Consider the following 17,360-nt stretch of genomic DNA (forward strand, 5'->3'; position numbering starts at 1 on the left):
CACAGTCCAGTCCAATCCCTGTCTGAAGAGTTGGCCTCAGAAATTTTTTAGTTCTGGGCTGGTAGAGAATCCAGGGGCCATGCTTTCTGGGGTTCCTCCAGTCTCAGACCATTAAGTCTGGTCTTCTTAACTAGAATTTGAGTTCTGCACCCCACCTTTCTCCTGCTCCATCAGGGACTCTCTGTTGTGTTCCCTGTCAGGACGGTCTCAACAATTATACTTTAAAAATACTTTTAAAAATAATTAGTGGATTAAAAATAATAATAATAATCAGTGGAGGCAGAAAATTCAAACACTAGAAAAGACACCCAGCCCTTTCCCAGCGCTGTCAGCAGTTGTGTCTCCTTCCGGAGACATCCTAATTCGATGGCAATAGAGATATTCTTCTCACTACAAATGATACTGCAGAAAATATCTGTTTACAGATTTCTTTGGGCATATGAGGAAGGAGTATCTGTTGGATATATTCCTAGAAGTGGCATCACAGGGCAAAGGAACTTGTGCATTTTATTTTATTGTGTTTTAGGTGAAAATTTACAGCTCAAGTTAATTTCTCATACTAAAATTTATACACATATTGTGTGACAGTAGTTGCATTCTCTATAATGTGACAGCACACTTCATGCCGTCTCATCCTGCCTCCAGACAGGAACCACCTATTTGGTCTCATGTATCTGCTTGAACTAAGAAGCACACTCTTCACGAGTATTATTTTATGTTTTATAATCCAGTCTAATCTTTGTCTGAAGAGTGGGCTTCGGGAATGGTTTTAGTTCTGGGTTAACAGAGCATCCAGAGGCCATGGTTTCGGGAGTTCCTCCAGTCTCAGTCAGACCATTAAGCCTGGTCTTTTTACGTAAATTTGAGTTCTGCTCCGCACTTTTCCCCTGCTCCATCAGGGACTGGAAACTGTGCATTTTAAATTTGAAAAGATATCGCCAAATTTTTCCTCAACAAGGTTGCACCATTTACGCTCCCACCAGCAGTGAGAGAAAGCTGGTTTTCCCACAACCTTGCCAGCACCAGTGTTCCCATAGACTCCCCTCAAGTGTATTTTCAGGTTTTAAATCCTGGCTAATCTGATGAGTGACAAAGTTTAAAAACGATTTGTACTTCTTTTCCTGTTCATATTCTGCCAACCTTTTTTTTTTTCTTATTAATTTTTAGGAGTTCTTCATATAGCAAAGAAATTAGTTTAACAAGATAGTGTATCTTTTGTTTTGCTGTTATAAATGCCATCTCCCAATATATTTTGCAGGGTTTCTTCATATATAAAATTATTTTTTAAATATCCATTATGGTTCTTGCTAGGCTCCTGAATTCTCTTATTGAAATGGCTTTTTATTCAATTTGTTTCTTTTCTCATTTTTACAGCTCATTTCTTTTTCTTGTCTAATTGCATTGACTAGTACTTCCAGGTAGAAGGTCAGAGAAAAAGAGGAAGACCTTCAACAAGATGGACTGACACAATGGCTAAACAGTGGACTCAAATATAGCAACGATTGTGAGGATGATGCAGTACCGGGCAACATTTTGTTCTGTTGTACATAGGGTCGCTATGAGTTGGAAGTGACTTGACGGCACCTAACAACAAGAGTACCTCCAGAACAATCTTAAATCATGAGCATGGGGGACCATCGGCCAAACTTCAGTATTTGCCTGTTAAAGTCAATGCTGCTGTTGGCTTGATATTTCTCAGTTAAGTTAGGAAAATACCCACCTTTATTATTATTATTTTTTTAACTAAGAGCAGTGGTGGCTCAGTGGTAGAATTCTCACCTTCTGTGCTGGAGAAGGACAGCCAGAACGCTCCTTAGAAGCAAGGATGGCAAGACTACAGTCTCACATACTTTGGACATGTCATTAGGAGGGACCAGTCCCTGGAGAAGGACATCATGCTTGGTAAAGTAGAGGGTCAGCGGAAAAGAGGAAGACCCTCAACAAATGGATTCAACAGTGGCTGCAACAATAGGCTCCAGCATAACGATTGTGAGGATGGCGCAGGACCGGGCAGTGTTTTGTTTCGTTGTGCAAAGGGTCGCTATGAGTCAGAACTGACTTGATGCCACCTAACAACAATATGAAGGAGACCTAGGTTTGATTCCCAGCCAATGCACCTCATGTGCATCCACCGCCCATCTATCAGTGGAGGCTTAGTTGTTGCTAGAATGCTGAACAGGTTTCAGGGGAGCTTCCAGACTCAGATGAACTAAGAAGAAAGGCCTGGCAATCAACTTCTGAAGATCAGCCCATGAAAACCCTATGGATCCCGATGGTCCAAGCTGCAATCAATCATGGGGATGGTGCAGGACTGGGCAGCGTTTCATTCCATTGTGCATGGGGTCGCCATGAGTTGGGGCCAACTCGATGGCAGCTAACAATTACAATATTCTGTTTTTATTAGAAAACTTTGAGTCATGGATGCCGAACCGTATAAATGCTATTTCAGCACTTGGGATATTTTCCTCTGATGCATTTATGTGTTAAATTCTATTAACAGACTTCCTGATGTTGAAACACCCCCGTACTGCAGGTGCAAGCCTCCTTTCTTATGATTGACTTTTAAGAAGCTGCCACTGGTGCTTTCAGAAAGTTCTACCTGAGGGATTTGCACTCCTGTTGATGGGGTCACCTCCATCAAAAGTACCTGTCTCCACAAGACCTGCCCACGCTCCCACAGGTCTGGGTCAGACACCTCTATGAACATGGTGCACGCCCACCCGCCTCACCAAGCTTCCTTCGTCATTCGCCTCACAGGCTGTGCCCAACATCTATAGTGCAAGTGGGATGAACCCTGCCCCCCACACTTCCCAACCTTCCCCCAAGTCTCCCCACTCCCACATTCTCTGACCTCCTTCTTCAGTTCAACTCCAGTCCCCACTCAGTTCTCCTCTGAAATGGTCAGATGATGACCTGGGGAGGGGAGGATCTCTGCTGAGCCCCTGTGCCCAGCACTAGACATGACCCATGAGTGTTCGCTGACTGTGTAAAGGACCTGGTACAATGAGAGCTTAGGCTGTGGCTGATGCTGGGCTGAACTCTTTCTCTAAATTACCACCTTTAATCCCAAGGAGGGCCCCACACAGATGCCCTCTCCTCCAGGCAGACCTCCAGGCACAGCCCTACTCTCCCCAACCCCCCCCGGTCCCCTGGACCCTGTCCCATACTCCTGCCCCACTAACCCCACAAGGTTCAAAGTATCATGTCTGACTATGACTCTCCAAGACTGGGGGCTCCCTAGGGTCTCACGGGGCCCAGTCTTGTCTGGCGTGCGGCAGGCACCAAGAGTGGTTCTTAGTGGGGGGGACTGACCTCCCTCGCCTGCTCACACACTCTCTGTGGCTCCCACAGACCTCTCAAGACGATCCCACCTTGTAGCTCACCCCAAAGGGGACTCTGGGGCAGGGGTCAGAGAGAGGGCAGACAAGGTGGGCCAGGCCAGGCTTTATTTGCGTTTGGGCATTATACGGATGAAGAGAATCGTGCTGATGAAGATAAAACAGACGATGATGAGCATGGCCCAGAGCAGCCAGTTGACCGACTTCTGTGTGTGCTGCTCCAGTCGTTCCGACTCTGTCTTCAGCTTCTCCAGGTTCTGGTCAGCCATTTTGAGAGAGTGTGACAGGGTCTGTGTGCATAGGGTGGAGAGAATGTCAAAAGGATGGGGACCACATCTAGCCTCTCTCTACTGCCCTGAGCCAGGCATGTACCTCTTGGTGCTCTGTGCCCCACTGGGAATGCCATTTTTGTCTTCTACCTGACTCCTATCCATCCACCAAAACTCCAACCACAATGCCCCTCTGCTGGGAAGCCTTCTGTGAGACCCTAGGACAGTGGTGGGAGGGTCCCCAGAGTCCCCGCACCTGGTTATCCTTCTTTATCACGCTCTGAGCGGCCAGCGTATTGGTCTTGAGACTCCGGGCGAGCCCGAGCATCTCCTCCGCCAGTTTCTCCTGGAGATTCTGGTGTCGTTGGAGGACGAGGTCTAGCTCAGCTGCCGACTGCTTCTCATCCACTGGCCTGGGCCCTGTCACCCCGCTGGCACCACACATGGGTGGACAGGTGGGCATAAGAGGTGGGGTGGGAGAGGGGAAGAGACTGCCATGTTTGCAGGGAGCCCAGAGGCCACAGCTCCAGCTACTGCCCCATACTTGGGGCCTTAGTTTCCCCTTCTTAGCTTCAGCTTCTGGGAAAAGCATCTCCAGAAAGTGGCTTCTGATGGGTTGTTTAGAGCCCTGAGGTGCCTCAGTGGCCCCCAGTTTGCCCATCTCCCTCTACCCATACGTACACTGCTGGGGGTCCAGAGACACTCACGTTCGTTTCCTTATGTCCAGCCTAGGCTCTGCAAGCGGAACAGGACATGCAGGAAGAAGGGGGAGGATTGGTTTCCAGCTTTCAAGCCCCCCGGCCTTTGCCTGTTACTATGCCTCCTACTCAGGATGCCATTCCCTATCTCGTCTGCTGCCTAGTGGGCTCCTGACAATGCTTCAAAGCCCCAGCTTGAATGCTCCTCGTCTTGGAAGCATTTCCCACTGCCATCTGGGCTTCCCAGGACCCTCCTAGACAAGCCCTGTCTCCTCCAGGGCCGCCTCCTCTGCCTCAGACCCTCACTCCAGGCCTGACTTAATGATGCCCCCAGGGACACCCTCCCTGGGCTGTGGAAGTCCCTGTGGGAAACAGGCTGGGCCCCAGGGACGTGGAGCAGTAGGGTCTTGCCCCAGGCAGTTGGGCTTTGAATCCTGTTCTGTTCAGGGTAACTCACCCTCAGCAGAGTCCTGCATGGAAAAGAGAGAGACATAAAGTCAACTACTCTATCCTGCCCCCAAACTTGTCCTTTCTGCTCTCAGACCCTCCCCATCCTCAGTCGGGGCCCTGGGCAAGCCCTGTGACCTCTGAGTCCCAATTTCCTCATCTATAAGCTAGCAACAACTACAGGTCCTACTTTGTAAGAGTGAGCTGACTGATATAAAATGCTCAGAAAAGCACTTGTCATTCCATTTTATAGGAGGAATGAACTTGCCCATCCTGTGGTAAGTGGCAAGCCAGCAGTTGAACTCTGCTCTGGCCAGCTCTGGGATGTAACTAGGTGCGGGCCTTCTACCTCGAACTATTCATCCAGCAAAACCCTGTCCACAATACCTCTCACCTGGCACCAGGGAAGAGGCTGTTGGGCCTTCTAAGGTGCTTGTACCTGACAGTATTTGTCATTCTGGAACCCCCAGCCCGAGAGGGTTCCAGGGACTTGGAAAGGGCCCTACCGTGCCTAGCAGCTCACTCCGCATCTCGCCGGTGTACCTCGCCCTCGACTGTAGATGTACTGTCTTCGTGGCAGGCACCCGTTCCCGGGCTGTGGTTGGCACACGGCCGGGAGCTAGGAACTGGTTGGCTAGTGCCTTCTCTGAGGATGAGGTCTGAAGAGACATAGGAAGAGGGATCACAGAAGGGGTGGGTCCCAGAGACGGGGGGAGCATAATAGGGACGGCAGAGGTGTCCGGCTCACCAGCTTCTCTGCCTGCAGCATCCCCTTCAGAAAGTCCACCTTTCGAGAGTATTCATTGATCACCTCGGAGGCTGGTTTACTGGGAGGCGACAAGAGGAAAAAGAAAATCTGTCCACCGTCCCCAGCCCCAGGGGAGGGTCCCAGCCGGCTCTCCTGTGCCCCCAACCCCTGTGTTTGAAACCTCTGAGGGTCGCCTGCACTCACCTCGCCTGGGCCTTCAAGGCCTGTAACATGTCCTCCAGGGCCCCCACGTACTGGGAAGAGAAAATGGGATGTCAGCTGTCCCGCCAACCAGGTCCCACTTGTAGGAGTCAGAGCCAGGGTAAGGGGCAGGACCAGGGAGGAGCCAAACGTCAAGGAGGCGTGGCGAGCGGGAGGGGCGGAGTCTCAGGAACGGAGGCGGAGCTACAGGTGGACGTGGGGGCCGACCGGAAGGGGCGAGGCCAGGGAGGCTGTTGGGGAGGGGGAGTTGGGCAAGGTGGCCGCTAGCTCCGGAGACCAGCCTCTGGGAGTTGGGATTTATGTGGCGGCAGCGCGGGCCCCTCTCACCTTCTCCAGACGCCACTCGTCCGGGTCCCGCTTCTCCGCCGCCATCGCCTCGCAGCGGCACAGCAGCCGCACCAGATTCAGCTCTAGCCTCGACGCCGCCATCACCACCGAGCGATGCTCCGCCTTTTCCGCCTGGGCCATCTTAAGGAAGGGCGGAAGTACCTTCTTTTATTTTTTTCTGCCGGTGTTTTCTGGTCCATGTTTGTTTAGGGCGGAAGTAATCCCTTGTTTCGAGGAGAGGCGCCGTCCCGTCCACGTTTATCCAGAGCTGAATTGCTTGCTTGGCTTCGCGAGGGTCTAAGCCTTTCCTGAAGAGTTGGAGGGAACTGGTCAGCTGGTGTCAGCACGGCCTGCAACGCTCTTTCTGCTCATTCCGTTCCTCCCTGCTCAAAATGTTTCCCCAACACCCACTCTTGCCTGGGTTGTTACCCTGCTGAACTCCTCCGCCTCCAGGCAGCCTTCCTTGCTTTCTAGTGGGGGAGAGGCCCTGGCCCGGGTCTTTGGAATCTGAGGATTCCTCCTCCCTGGTTTTATTGTCTGTAAGAGGAGCCCATCTGTACTTCTGCACACTCTGTCCTGCGAGCTCCCCAGGCCTGCAGAACCACCTCCTGGAATGGACGGGGTGAGCAGGGTGCTCCACAACACTGATGGGACCGGTGTCCTTGCAAAATACCGAGGGGGAGACCAAACCCAGGGCGGGTAAAGAAAAGGGCTTTAGAGCCGGTCTCCAGAGCCAGACAGGGCAGCTTCTGCCCCCACCCTCTCTTCGTCCTCTCCTTCCTGCTGGGTGGCCTTGGCTGAGGCCTGGACCACTGGGGTGTGTCTTTCCCATCTGGAATGAAAGGGACAGGAAACTCCACCTTGCGCAGCCACTGGGAAGAGCCGAGGGCCTAGGCCTGGCACACAGCAGCGTTGGCTAGTTGCAGAGTTTTCCTCTCCCTCTGGGCCCAGAGCGACTTGGGCTTCGGTCCACACCATCCCCCACCCCAGCCCACCAGCCCCACCTACCGGATTGTAGCCTGCAAGCCCCTCTGCAGGGCGGTTGCTTCTGGCTCTGCGGGGTTGGGGGACCCTGCAGGTGACATTTAGGGTGACAAGCTCCAGCTAGGCAGACGCCTAGGCAGTGAGCTTCAGTTTGGTGAGATTCAGTTTCCCCACTGGTAAAGTGGGGCAACAGGAGACGGCCCCTGCTGGATGAGGCTCTGCAGGTGCTCCCCGCTCCCCACCCTCTTTCCCGATCGATAACTACCCCCTTGAGCCGTTGAGCAAGTCACCCAAACAGCATCTGCTGACGGATCAAGCGTGTCGTCCCACCACTACGGGCCACGAAGCACCATCCGCCGCCCGGCGTTCCTCTTTGACCCCACCCTCCTGCAGCCCCCTCCCCTCCAGCCCAGCCCTGAAGACAGGAGTCACACACAAACATGTCTCAGGCACTTTTTCTTTATTTCACGTGTCAAGGTAACTGGGGGAGGGGGCTGAGCCTGGGAGAAAGAACCCCACTCCCCGAATCCCCCAAGTTGCCACTATTGACTGCCAGGGATGTGAAACCACAGGCCTCACCTGGAGAAGCCCCGAGGCAGGCCACTCCTGTTGTGCTACAGGGGCCAGGAGCAAGAGGGAGCTGTGTCCAGAGCACAGCAGACACAGAGAGCCTGGCCACGCTTGTCCCGCCGGGACCTGACTCCGGGGGAGGTGAGGTCTGGTGGTGCCACAGGCAGAGGCCACTCCTGCCTGGCGTCCTGGATCGTGCGGAGACCCCTGAACCCACAGACGGCTCCAACACTCCACGACGACGTGAGGTGCCTGTGGAGCCGGGCACATCTGCAAGGTCCTCAGCACTGCCAGATGCTCCAAGTGTCCACATCCTCCAAAGGCCCGATGACCCAATGACCCCAATCCGGCCACAGCGCTGGCCTGCGATTCCGGAGCGTGGCTTCGTGTCGGCACCCGTCTACTCCACTGGCGACTCGCGTCCAGGTTCAAGGAGGATGCACAGGGTTAACATACAAGTTTTTACATATACATATATTTATAAAAACAAAACAAAAAACGATTTGGTCTCCCGTTAAGGCTGTTACAGTTTCAAGTTATGTAAACCATGTACAAACGAAGTTACCATCAAAACGTACAAAGCGGAGGTGGCCACGTGGGGCCTCCCGCGGGGACTGGGCGGGACAGCCATAGGGGAGGGAGGCAGAGGTGGCCTGATTCGCTGCTCCCTGCTGGGCCCCGCACTGTGCCAGTGCGCATCTTGGACCACACGTGCGCGGCACTCTTCTGGATCCTTCTAGAAAACCGACGCTGGCGCTGCAGCGAGGCATCCGGACCTGGCTCCAGCATGTCCTGCACGCTCAGTGGATCCACTCTCTCCGTACTGGGCTGTCCTTAGACGCCTGGGCTTGGCCAGCTGCAGCCCTCAGCTGTTCGCCTGGTCTGGGGCGGGGGGCAGGCAGTATGTCGGGGGGTCTGAGTACCTCCGCTTGGCGCCGGGGGGCCGTTCCTCCTCATCCAGGGCCTGGCGGGCAGCCTGCGCGGGCAGCTCAGCGCCGGGCGCCATGTACACTGAGTGCACCAGGTCTGGGCGGTGGGCTGGTGGCTCACGGCGCCGCACAGAGACCCAGGACTCGCGGGTCTGGGTTGCCTGGCCAGGCAGGTAGGCGGGCAGGCCGGGAGGCAACTTGATATTGGCCATAGGCATGATGGGCGTGCGCCGGGGGGTCTTCACTCGGACCGTCGCGAAGGACGACAGCCTGCGTTGTGGAGGGGCTGCCACCGCGGCCACCACGGGGAGGGGGCTCGGGGCAGGTGCACCGGGGCAGGGGAGAGCAGGCGCGAGGGGCCCTTGGGAGACAGATGGCAGGGTCAGCGCAGCTCCACACTACAGCCCCACCTTGCTCGGGCGGACGGGAAGGAAGAAAGCGCACACTACCTTAATACTGACCTTCCGCGGCCCCCCGTCCGGCCCGCTCCTCCAGCAGACTCTCTGTGCTAGCTGATGTCTCAGAGTCCAGGTTCTCCTCATCTGAGCCGCGCGGGTCAAGCTCAGGCAGCCGGTAGGTGATGTCCTCCCTGGGAACGGGGTGAGGGGTTCAAGGTCGCCCTGTGGAATGCCCCGGCCCCTCCCAGTTCTGAGCCCAAACCTGAGCTGACACCACAGGGCCTTTGCATGCACTGTTAACTCTCCACCTTCCCAAGACCAGAGTTTCCACCTGTTCTGACATCACGTTTGTGTATTTTCTTTTTTAAATCAAGTCACAAAGAAGTAGATACTGTGCCTGAGCATTTAAATTGGTTTATGCTGAACTCGGGAAAGCCAGAAACCAAACCAGTTGCTGTTATGTTGACTCCAACCCACCACAACCCCATGTGTGCCAGTTATGTCCCTGTGGGACATGCTGGAGCCAGCTCCATAGGGTTTTTATGGCTGTGACCTTTAGAAAGCTGATCACCAGGCCTTTCTTCCGAGGTGCCTGCTGCATGGGTTCGAGCTGCCACCCAGGGGCTCTGATGGTAGCAGGTCTGAATCTTGGTCTCCCTGATCCTAGATGTGCTAGGAACATGACTTTTCTTGAAGCTTCCCTCCTCCCCTGTTCTTTCAGAATTCACTTTAGATAACTTGCCATTGTAAATTCTTTCTTTGTCTGTGAAAACTAATGCAAACCTAAGGTGTTAACTCAAGGACCTGGAAGCTTCCTCTTTGAAATGTAACTTCAGGTTATCCTCCCCTAGAGGATTCTTGGCTGTAGTCTTAATGGAAGTACACTGCCTGGCCTTTCTTCCAAAGTGTGTCTGGGTGGGTTTAAACCCCAATCTTCTCGTTAGCAGCTGAGCACTTAACTGTTTGCCCCACCCAGGGACTCCGCAGTATCACTTTTAACAGCATCCCCTTGCCCTTTGATTGGGCGACAATCGACTGTCCTAGCAGACACCAACTTAAAGAAAAAGCTGGGCACTGCCCCTGCCCTCCTTGTGAGCTACCCTGGGGCCTTGTGGGCAGGCACAGGGTTTAGGCAGTGAGGACAGTGGGGACTACAAGGACCCCCTTCCCCCAGGATGGAGCCCACCACCAGCCACCCTGGCGACCACAGGACACTTGCTTCTCCTCCTTGATGGACTGGATGCGCTCCATGAGGATCTCCTTCTCGCGGTCCTCATCATCCCCAGCTGCCACGGCTGCCTCCTCCTCAGGCAACACACCCAGCTCCTCTGGGCAAGCTTTGGGGCTCTTGTTCTGAAAGAGGTATTATTGTTAGTTGCCATCAAGTTGATTCTGACTCACGGCGAACCCATGTGTGCAGAGTATAACTGCTCCATAGGGCTTTCAAGGCTGTGAACTTTTGGAAGATTGCCAGGCATTTCTTCCATGGCACCACTGAGTGGGTTTGAATTGTTAACCTTTTGGGTAGCAGTTGAGTGCTTAACCATTTTTAAACCGGCCAGTGCCTTGGTTGGTGGGGTTAATGCCTGAGGTGGCTAAAGGGGGATGTAAGCAGCTTGTGGGGTTAGTTGTGATGTGGAGGCGTGAGTGCCCCTTCTCCAGGGGTGGCAAGGGGCTGCCCCCAGCATGCACTTCTGGAAGGTTAGGGTGCAGTCTAGCCTACGAGGACCCCAGGGTCAAGGGGAGCTCAGCTTGCACCGAAGTAGGGGAGGCATGCACTGTGGTCCCCCATGCGTACATACCAGGACCCCCTCGTAGGGAGATGAGAACCCCAGTTTGAGAGGCCATGGCTGGGGGAAAGATGAAGGAAGGGTGACCACAGGGCACAAGGTGGGGGACTGAGTCGGCTGCCTGGACAGGCAGAGCGTTCTTACCCCACCCCCGCCCTGCTGCTGCGGGGGTGTTTCCCCTGTGGGCGAGGCCAGGCCAGCAAAAATAGGCTGATGATGAACCCAGCCACGAATAGGGGTCGCTGCACCCTCTTTGCCCTAGAGAGGGAGTCGACCTAGCGCTGCCTGGGGATGGATGGGGGCTGATGGATAGAAGCCCGGAGTCGAGGTTCCCAGCCAGGCAGCCCCGGGCGGAGCATGCCCTCCTTCCCCAGACTAGCCCTGGCTCTCTAGTCCCCTGACCTGGTTCCCTGGCCCTGCCCAGCCCTGACTCAGTCCCCATGCCCCTGGCACAGCCCAGCACTCTGACACTCAGATGGACCCCTGGCTTCCCCACTTAGTCTTTCCGCAGCACCAGCTTCCCCTATCCCTTGGCCCACCCCCAGACTCCCATGTCACCCACCCCTCCAACCCCAGACCCTCCATCAGGCCCTACTCCCAGCCCCTGCCCACCCCTGCGCCCCTTGCTCACAGTGTTCTGCCGCAGCAGCGAGAGCCTGCGGAAGGCGAGACTCTCAGCAGCCTCCAGCTGGCTAATCTCATCCATCTTCACCCTGTACTTTCGCAACTGCTCCTTGATCAGCATCTCCACGCACCTGTGCGTGAGGCCACGAAGGGGACTCAGACACAGCCAGGGGGCAAGAAGGGGGCCCAGAGACCCCCGTGCTCCCCCCTAAGCCCTGCAAGTGCTGTGTACAACCCCACAGCTACAGCTCTGCAGCTCTGCGACCACTCCTGGGTGTCTCCATGTGCCGGGACTTTTCCCTGTACAGTGGGTCACGTTCAGCAGCGAAGGACTGTGATCTGCGTCCCTGTGGCCGTGGAATCCAGGGTGGGCAGGCACTCACGTGGTGATCTTCAGCACATCCTTCATGCTGGTCAGCGGGTCAGAGGTGTCGGGGCAGCGCAGCAGGCAGGGCGCGAAGACGATGGCCAGGGCACTAGGTGACATGCGGTTCACATCCTCGAGCAGAGCCACCCTGCGGGGGCGGGTGGCATGAAGGCGGCACCCCCAGGCCCAGGGAGCTGTGCCCAGACACGAACCCTGGAGTCACCCGCAGGAAAGGACTGCTCTCAGCCCAGCGGTGGAGAATGTTCAAAGCACGCAGGCACCCCCTCCCCAATACGGCCCTGCCCTGACGAGGCAGGAAGGTGGAAGGGTCCCCAAACCACCCAGGGCGAGGGTAGGGGGCACTTGCTTGACAAGGTGGAAGATGAGCCGCTCTAGGGAGTTGTGGTTGGCCTCAGGCAGGTGGTCCAGGACAGCGTAGATGGCAGCCAGCTGCTCCTGTCGCTCAGGCAGCTCTACAGGAAGTAGGGTGGTAAGGGTCAGCGCCCTGAAGCCCCTCCGAGCCCCCCTCAATCCCACCCAGCTGCGGCCTCCCAAGCTCGGCTAGAACCGGGAGTGCTCAGCCCTGGTCCCGCCCACCTCCCAGCCCTTCCTGGCTCTGCCCCCTCCCCTCCCCAGCCCAGCCCCATCTGCTGCCCTGCCCATCCCCCAGCGAGTCCCTAGTTCAGGCTTGCAGCTCCAGCCCGGGGACTCACCAACAGCATGGAGGAAGTCGTTATACTGGGCAAAAGTCATGAGGGGCTCAGGCAGCTCACGTAGCCATTGTTTCAGGACTCCCGTGATAGCGTGAATGGGGTAGTTCTCCAGCTTGACCGCCACGGGGTCTGCAGGGGAGGGAGGCAGGGCGGGTGAGGAGGTCAGGTGACTACCTGTCCACACCTACCTGTTCGCAAGCCTAGCTGTCCACAGTGCCCACCTGTTTGCAGTGCCTACTGTCCACAAGTCCTATTCATCTGTGGTGCCTAGCTGCTCGCAGCACCCACCTGCCCGCATTATCTACCCGTCTGCAGGGCCCACCTGTCTGCAGCGCCTGTCGTAGCTCCCGTGTGCGGTTGGCGGCGCCCGACTTGCGGTAGAGGCCCTCAGTGTACAGGCCGTGCATCTCCACATGTTCCAGAAGTTTCTCCAGCACGACGGGCACCGAGACCTTGTCGCTGGTCAGGCTGTCTACGCACACGCCGAAGTGGCCCGGTTCTGCGCCTGGCTCCACCTGCAGCGTGGAAGCAGGGCAGGGCAAGATCCGGCTCAGGGCCTGTTCTCCACAGCCACCTCCTGACCTCCCTCTCTGCAGGCTACAGCCACCGCTATAAACTCCATCCCTCATCCATCTCATGCAGCTGCCCCATGGTCCTGCAGGAGCTCCTAGAGCATCCCTGGGTGGCTCTTCCTGGGGAGAGGGCTCCCGGCACCCACAGCAGTGACCCAGCTCTTGCGCTGTGAGGGCTTCCCCCACCGCAGGGTCCCCTGGAGGAGGAAGGAACAGCGGCGGGGTCTGAGATGCACATAAGGGCAGGCCTGTTCTGGGAGAGGCAGATGGATGTGGGGGCAGACAAAGGTGGAGGTACAGCCAGTCGTGAGGATGGCAGCTACAGAAGCAGCCCTAGCCCTCCGCAGCAGCCCTGCTCCCGCTCTCACTTGCCCCTGCTGAGCACACCCACTCCTTCACATCTCTTTCCACAGGCTTCCCCCAGGCACCTGGTTCTGGATGGAATGGGCATCATTCTGGAAGGTTCTAAGCCCCTGCTGCCCTCACCTCCTGCCTGCACGTGTAGTAGCAGTAGGTCTGGATCTTGTACCCACACTTCTTGTGGCAGGTCATCTTGCACGCTAGGAGGCCAGAGAGTAGGTCAAAGGCAGTCTAGGGGGCCAGGGGTGTGTGGCGGGGGGGTCAGTGGTGGGCTGGGGGCAAGTGGTGGGGGCCATATGGTAGAGATTATGGGGCATGCAGTGAGGGTCAGAGGGGTGATGCGAGGGCTGGGGAGTACTGTGTTTGGGCAGGAGCAGCACATGGTGGGGTTTGGAGACACACTGCGGGGGTAGGGGACAAGCATGGGGGATTGGGAGTTATATGGTGGGGTGTCTATTGGGAGGCATGGCAGGGGACTGGGGATGCAGTGGGGGGTTAAGGTGCACAATGGCAGTTGGGGGCATGATGGGGAGTCTGGAGGTATGTAGTGGGGAGCTCTGGGGGTGTCGTAGGGGTCAGGGCTACTCAGTTGGGGGGTCTGGGTTACATGTGGTGGAAGGGTTAGGAGGCATACAGTAAGGGTGGGGAGTGTGTGATGGGGGCTTGGGGTACATGGGTGGGATCGGGATGTGCAGTGGGAAGTTCAGGGATGCACAGGGGGTGGTTTGGCTACATGTAATGGGGGGTGTCTGGGAGTGTGTGGTGGGGGGCTGCATAGGGGGTGCTCACCGGTGCACAGCAGAGCCTTGTCCATGAGCCAGATGTAGGAGAGGCAATGCTCGCACGACTGGGGGATGCTCACCTGGTAGCTGGCGAACACATGCCCGTTGTGCTGCTGCACCTGGGGGGCAGGCAGGGGAAGGTGGCTGAGTGGGCCCCCTTCTTCCTGCTCCTCCCAGCCCCCCACTCTGGCTTGTGGCCTCAGGACCAAGCCTTTAGGACTCGGGGCTAAGGCTGTCTGGGGCGGACACACACTCACAGCACGCTCCTGCTTCCGCTTCTTCTGAGACTTGCTCTGCTGTGGGAGGGGGAGAAGGGGCAGAGAGGCTCGTCCACAGGGGCCAGAGGGACAGAGTGTCCCAACCTGCCCCTCAGTACCCCCTGACCACATCTAGAGACCTTGACTCCCCCTAGGGTGTGGGCCAGAGGACAGCAGCTCGATCCCCATCCCTGTCCCCATTCCCCCCTCTGGAGATCCCGACTTGGGAGAGCAGTAACCCAGGGCGCTGCGGGGTGGTGATGGGCCTGCCCTGGGGCCTACCTTAGGGGCCTCAAAGTCGCTCTTGGAGTGCCCGCGGGTGAACTCGTCCAGCAGGGTCTGGAAGAGGTTGAGCACTGGGTTGGTGTCCTTCTCGCCGCGCTCGTCCGCCATGTTGCTCACCACTATCTGGTAGTTCTCCATCAGGTCCTTGTAACCCACGTGGATCTTCCCGTTCTGGAAGGAGGCACCATGGGCGTGTGAGCCGCCTCGTGTGCGTGAACCTTGTGGCCTTGATGCGCAGCAGGGAAGGGGGCCGGGCAATGTGGAGGGCTGCTCACCGGCACGGAGTACATGGTTTTGAGGTTGCTGCGGAACTTCTCGGTTGCCTCAATGAACAAGCTTTCAATGGGGGTCTTCTGGGAGCGTAGGTCGTTGATCTGAGAGGAGGGGATGAGCTGGTCATGCATCACTGCTTGCTCAAGGGGACCCAGCCTGGTCTTGGCTTTGTCTTATCCCTAGTCCTGCCCTGGATAAAAATCTAGTTCTGCTGGCCTGCCAGGCCCAGGGTTGCCGATCTTGTACGTTTGGGATTTGAACTATCAATGGAGTCCCTGAGTGGTGCAAATGGTCAACATGCTCGGCTACTAACTGGAAGTTTGGCAGTTTGAGTCCACCCAGAGGTGCCTTGAAAGAAAGGCCTGGAGAGCTACTTCCAAAAAATCAGCCACTGAGAACCCTGTGGAGCACAGTTCTACTCTGATACACATGGGGTCACCATGAATTGGAATCAACTCAATGGCAACTGGTTTGGTTTTGTTTTTTTAATGATTACTGATGCTGATGTGCTTGTTGGCCATTTGTATATCCTTTTTGGTGAAATGTCTATTCAAGTCTTTTGCCCATTTTTTGACTGGGTCATTTGTCTTTTTGTTGTTCAGTTGTAGTTCTTTATATGTTCTGGCTATTAAACTGTTATTAGATATATGGAGTCCCTGGGTGGTGCAAACAGTTAAGTGCTTGGCTGCTAACTGCAAGGCTGCAGTTCGAGACCACCCAGAGGTGACTCAGATGAAAGGCTAGGCAATCTACTTCTGAAAAATCAGCCACTGAAAACTCTGTGGAGCCCAGTTCTACCTTGACACACACGGGGTCGTTGTGAGTCAGAGTGGACTCGACGGCAAGTGGTTAAAACTACTGACATCGTGGGCCGGATCCTTCTCTGTGGTGATGGCTGTCCTGTGCACTGTAGGGTGTTGAGCACCATCCCTGGCCTCCACCCACTTGATGCCAGTAGCACTGCCCCTCTCCCAGCTGAGACAACCAAAACATCCCCAGATGTTGCCCAGTATCCCCTGGGGTCAGAATCACCCTCTCTGAGAACTGCAGCTTCACCTGCGCCCTTGCTGCAGCCCACACAGGCATTTGATGCTGTACCCAGGACTGGGGTTGCATCAAATAGGCTGGGTCTTTTCATGGTGTCTCTGCTCTCTGTGGGGCCCCCAACCCTTTAGCCTCCCCATGAGTGCACCGCCGACCTGGCAAGCTCTCCAATGCTGTGCCATCTGTAGGAATCACCCTGAGTGTCTACCTCCAGCCCAGGTGGGGGACACCCCCAAGTGCCAGCCATGCTTGTTTACGTGGGACATACTTGTTATGGGTTTAACTGTGTCCCACAAAAGGATATGTTCAAGTCCTAACCCCAGTACCTGTGAACATGAACTCGTTTGGAAATAATGTCTCTGAAGATGTTATTATTTAGGTTAACATGAAGTCATACTGGAGTAGGGTGGATCCTAAACCTAATCCCTTCTGAGTGGTGTTTTATAAAAAGGGAGAACAGACACAGAAACAGAGTCACACAAGGGGAAGACATCATGTGAGGATATATCTACAGGCAAAGAACAGCCGGGGCTACAGAAGCTGGAAGAGAAAAGCAAGGACCCTCCCCTAGAGCTGGCAGAGAGATGACCCCACCAATGTCCTGAATTCGTACTTCCAGCCTCCAGAACTGTGAGACAATAACTGTCTATTCTTTAAAGCCACCTGCTGGTAGTATTTGTGTTAGAGCAGCTCTAGGTAACTGAGACAAACACTCACTGATATTTTGCAGGGAAATAGAAAAGCTCACATTGGGAGAAACGCAGACTATAAATTGTCTCCCATGAACCCAGGTTAGGCTTTGTCAAAAGACTAAACCAGCTGCTGTCAAGTCGATTCCGACTCATGTCGACCCCACGTGTGTTAGAGTAGAACTGTGCTCTGGCCGGTTTTCAACGGCTGATGTTTTAGAAGTTTTCTTCTGAGGCTCTTCTGGGGGGACTAGAACTGCCAACCTTTTGGTTAGCAGCTAAGTGTGTTGCACTACCCAGGGTTGCCAAAAGAAGTTTGTGCCAAACTTTAGAATAAGCGCTTGGCTTCCAGAACCTTCTGTGTGTTGGAATTTTGGATCTGGATTTTCTATGCCTGATGCACTAAGTCTGGTGGAGTACCCCGCCTGGTGTCTGTCCCTCCCCGCCACCCTGCCCAGGCCCACCTTGTTGAGCAGGAACTCATCCAGGTACTTGAGCTCATTGGCGTTAGTGATCTGGCGGAACACCGACTCCCGCCACTTCTCAGACACCGTGATTTTGCCGATCTTGAGGTTTCGGTTCTTCTTCCCTTTGCCTCCTGGCTCTTTGGCGGGCTTCTCTCCTGCCGGGTGGCGGTGCTGGGAGCTGGAGGGGGCTGTGGGAGGGGAGGACAG

The 17,360-nt window shown here is 55.6% G+C and overlaps 2 protein-coding genes across 2 annotated transcripts in view; both read right to left on the reverse strand.

Annotated features, from left to right (window-relative positions):
• Positions 1 to 3,445: 3,445 nt before the first annotated feature.
• On the reverse strand, positions 3,446 to 6,190 carry USE1 (unconventional SNARE in the ER 1). Its single transcript, XM_023738814.1, has 8 exons — positions 6,050 to 6,190; positions 5,705 to 5,754; positions 5,501 to 5,579; positions 5,259 to 5,411; positions 4,763 to 4,775; positions 4,315 to 4,342; positions 3,864 to 4,038; positions 3,446 to 3,628 (listed from the first exon to the last, which is right to left on the reverse strand). The coding sequence occupies exons 1-8, from the start codon at positions 6,188 to 6,190 to the stop codon at positions 3,446 to 3,448; spliced, it is 822 nt and encodes a 273-aa protein (XP_023594582.1).
• Positions 6,191 to 7,484: 1,294 nt separating this feature from the next.
• MYO9B (myosin IXB) overlaps positions 7,485 to 17,360 on the reverse strand; it is a 92,719-nt gene continuing 82,843 nt past the window's right edge. Inside the window, exons 26-39 of the mRNA XM_023738760.1 lie at positions 17,151 to 17,341; positions 14,956 to 15,054; positions 14,678 to 14,851; positions 14,396 to 14,434; positions 14,146 to 14,257; positions 13,483 to 13,556; positions 12,747 to 12,939; positions 12,425 to 12,553; positions 12,079 to 12,184; positions 11,728 to 11,859; positions 11,352 to 11,475; positions 10,150 to 10,283; positions 8,994 to 9,121; positions 7,485 to 8,485 (exon numbers count right to left, since the gene is read on the reverse strand). Of these exons, the coding sequence (XP_023594528.1) occupies positions 8,469 to 8,485; positions 8,994 to 9,121; positions 10,150 to 10,283; positions 11,352 to 11,475; positions 11,728 to 11,859; positions 12,079 to 12,184; positions 12,425 to 12,553; positions 12,747 to 12,939; positions 13,483 to 13,556; positions 14,146 to 14,257; positions 14,396 to 14,434; positions 14,678 to 14,851; positions 14,956 to 15,054; positions 17,151 to 17,341 (1,652 nt within the window). The 3' untranslated portion in view covers positions 7,485 to 8,468. The remainder of the gene's footprint in view (positions 8,486 to 8,993; positions 9,122 to 10,149; positions 10,284 to 11,351; positions 11,476 to 11,727; positions 11,860 to 12,078; positions 12,185 to 12,424; positions 12,554 to 12,746; positions 12,940 to 13,482; positions 13,557 to 14,145; positions 14,258 to 14,395; positions 14,435 to 14,677; positions 14,852 to 14,955; positions 15,055 to 17,150; positions 17,342 to 17,360) is intronic.

Source organism: Trichechus manatus, unplaced genomic scaffold, assembly GCF_000243295.1.
Source record: "Trichechus manatus latirostris isolate Lorelei unplaced genomic scaffold, TriManLat1.0 scaffold00122, whole genome shotgun sequence".
NCBI classification, from domain to species: Eukaryota; Metazoa; Chordata; class Mammalia; order Sirenia; family Trichechidae; genus Trichechus; species Trichechus manatus.

Bases quoted from the DNA above. Each gene is read 5' to 3' on its own strand.
- USE1 (XM_023738814.1), bottom strand. From the start codon at position 6,190: ATGGCCCAGGCGGAAAAGGCGGAGCATCGCTCGGTGGTGATGGCGGCG. The intron at 5,755-6,049 runs GTGAGAGGGGCC...TTCTCTTCCCAG, and splicing joins ACGAGTGGCGTCTGGAGAAG to TACGTGGGGGCCCTGGAGGA. The intron at 5,412-5,500 runs GTGAGCCGGACA...ATGTCTCTTCAG, and splicing joins TGCTGCAGGCAGAGAAGCTG to ACCTCATCCTCAGAGAAGGC.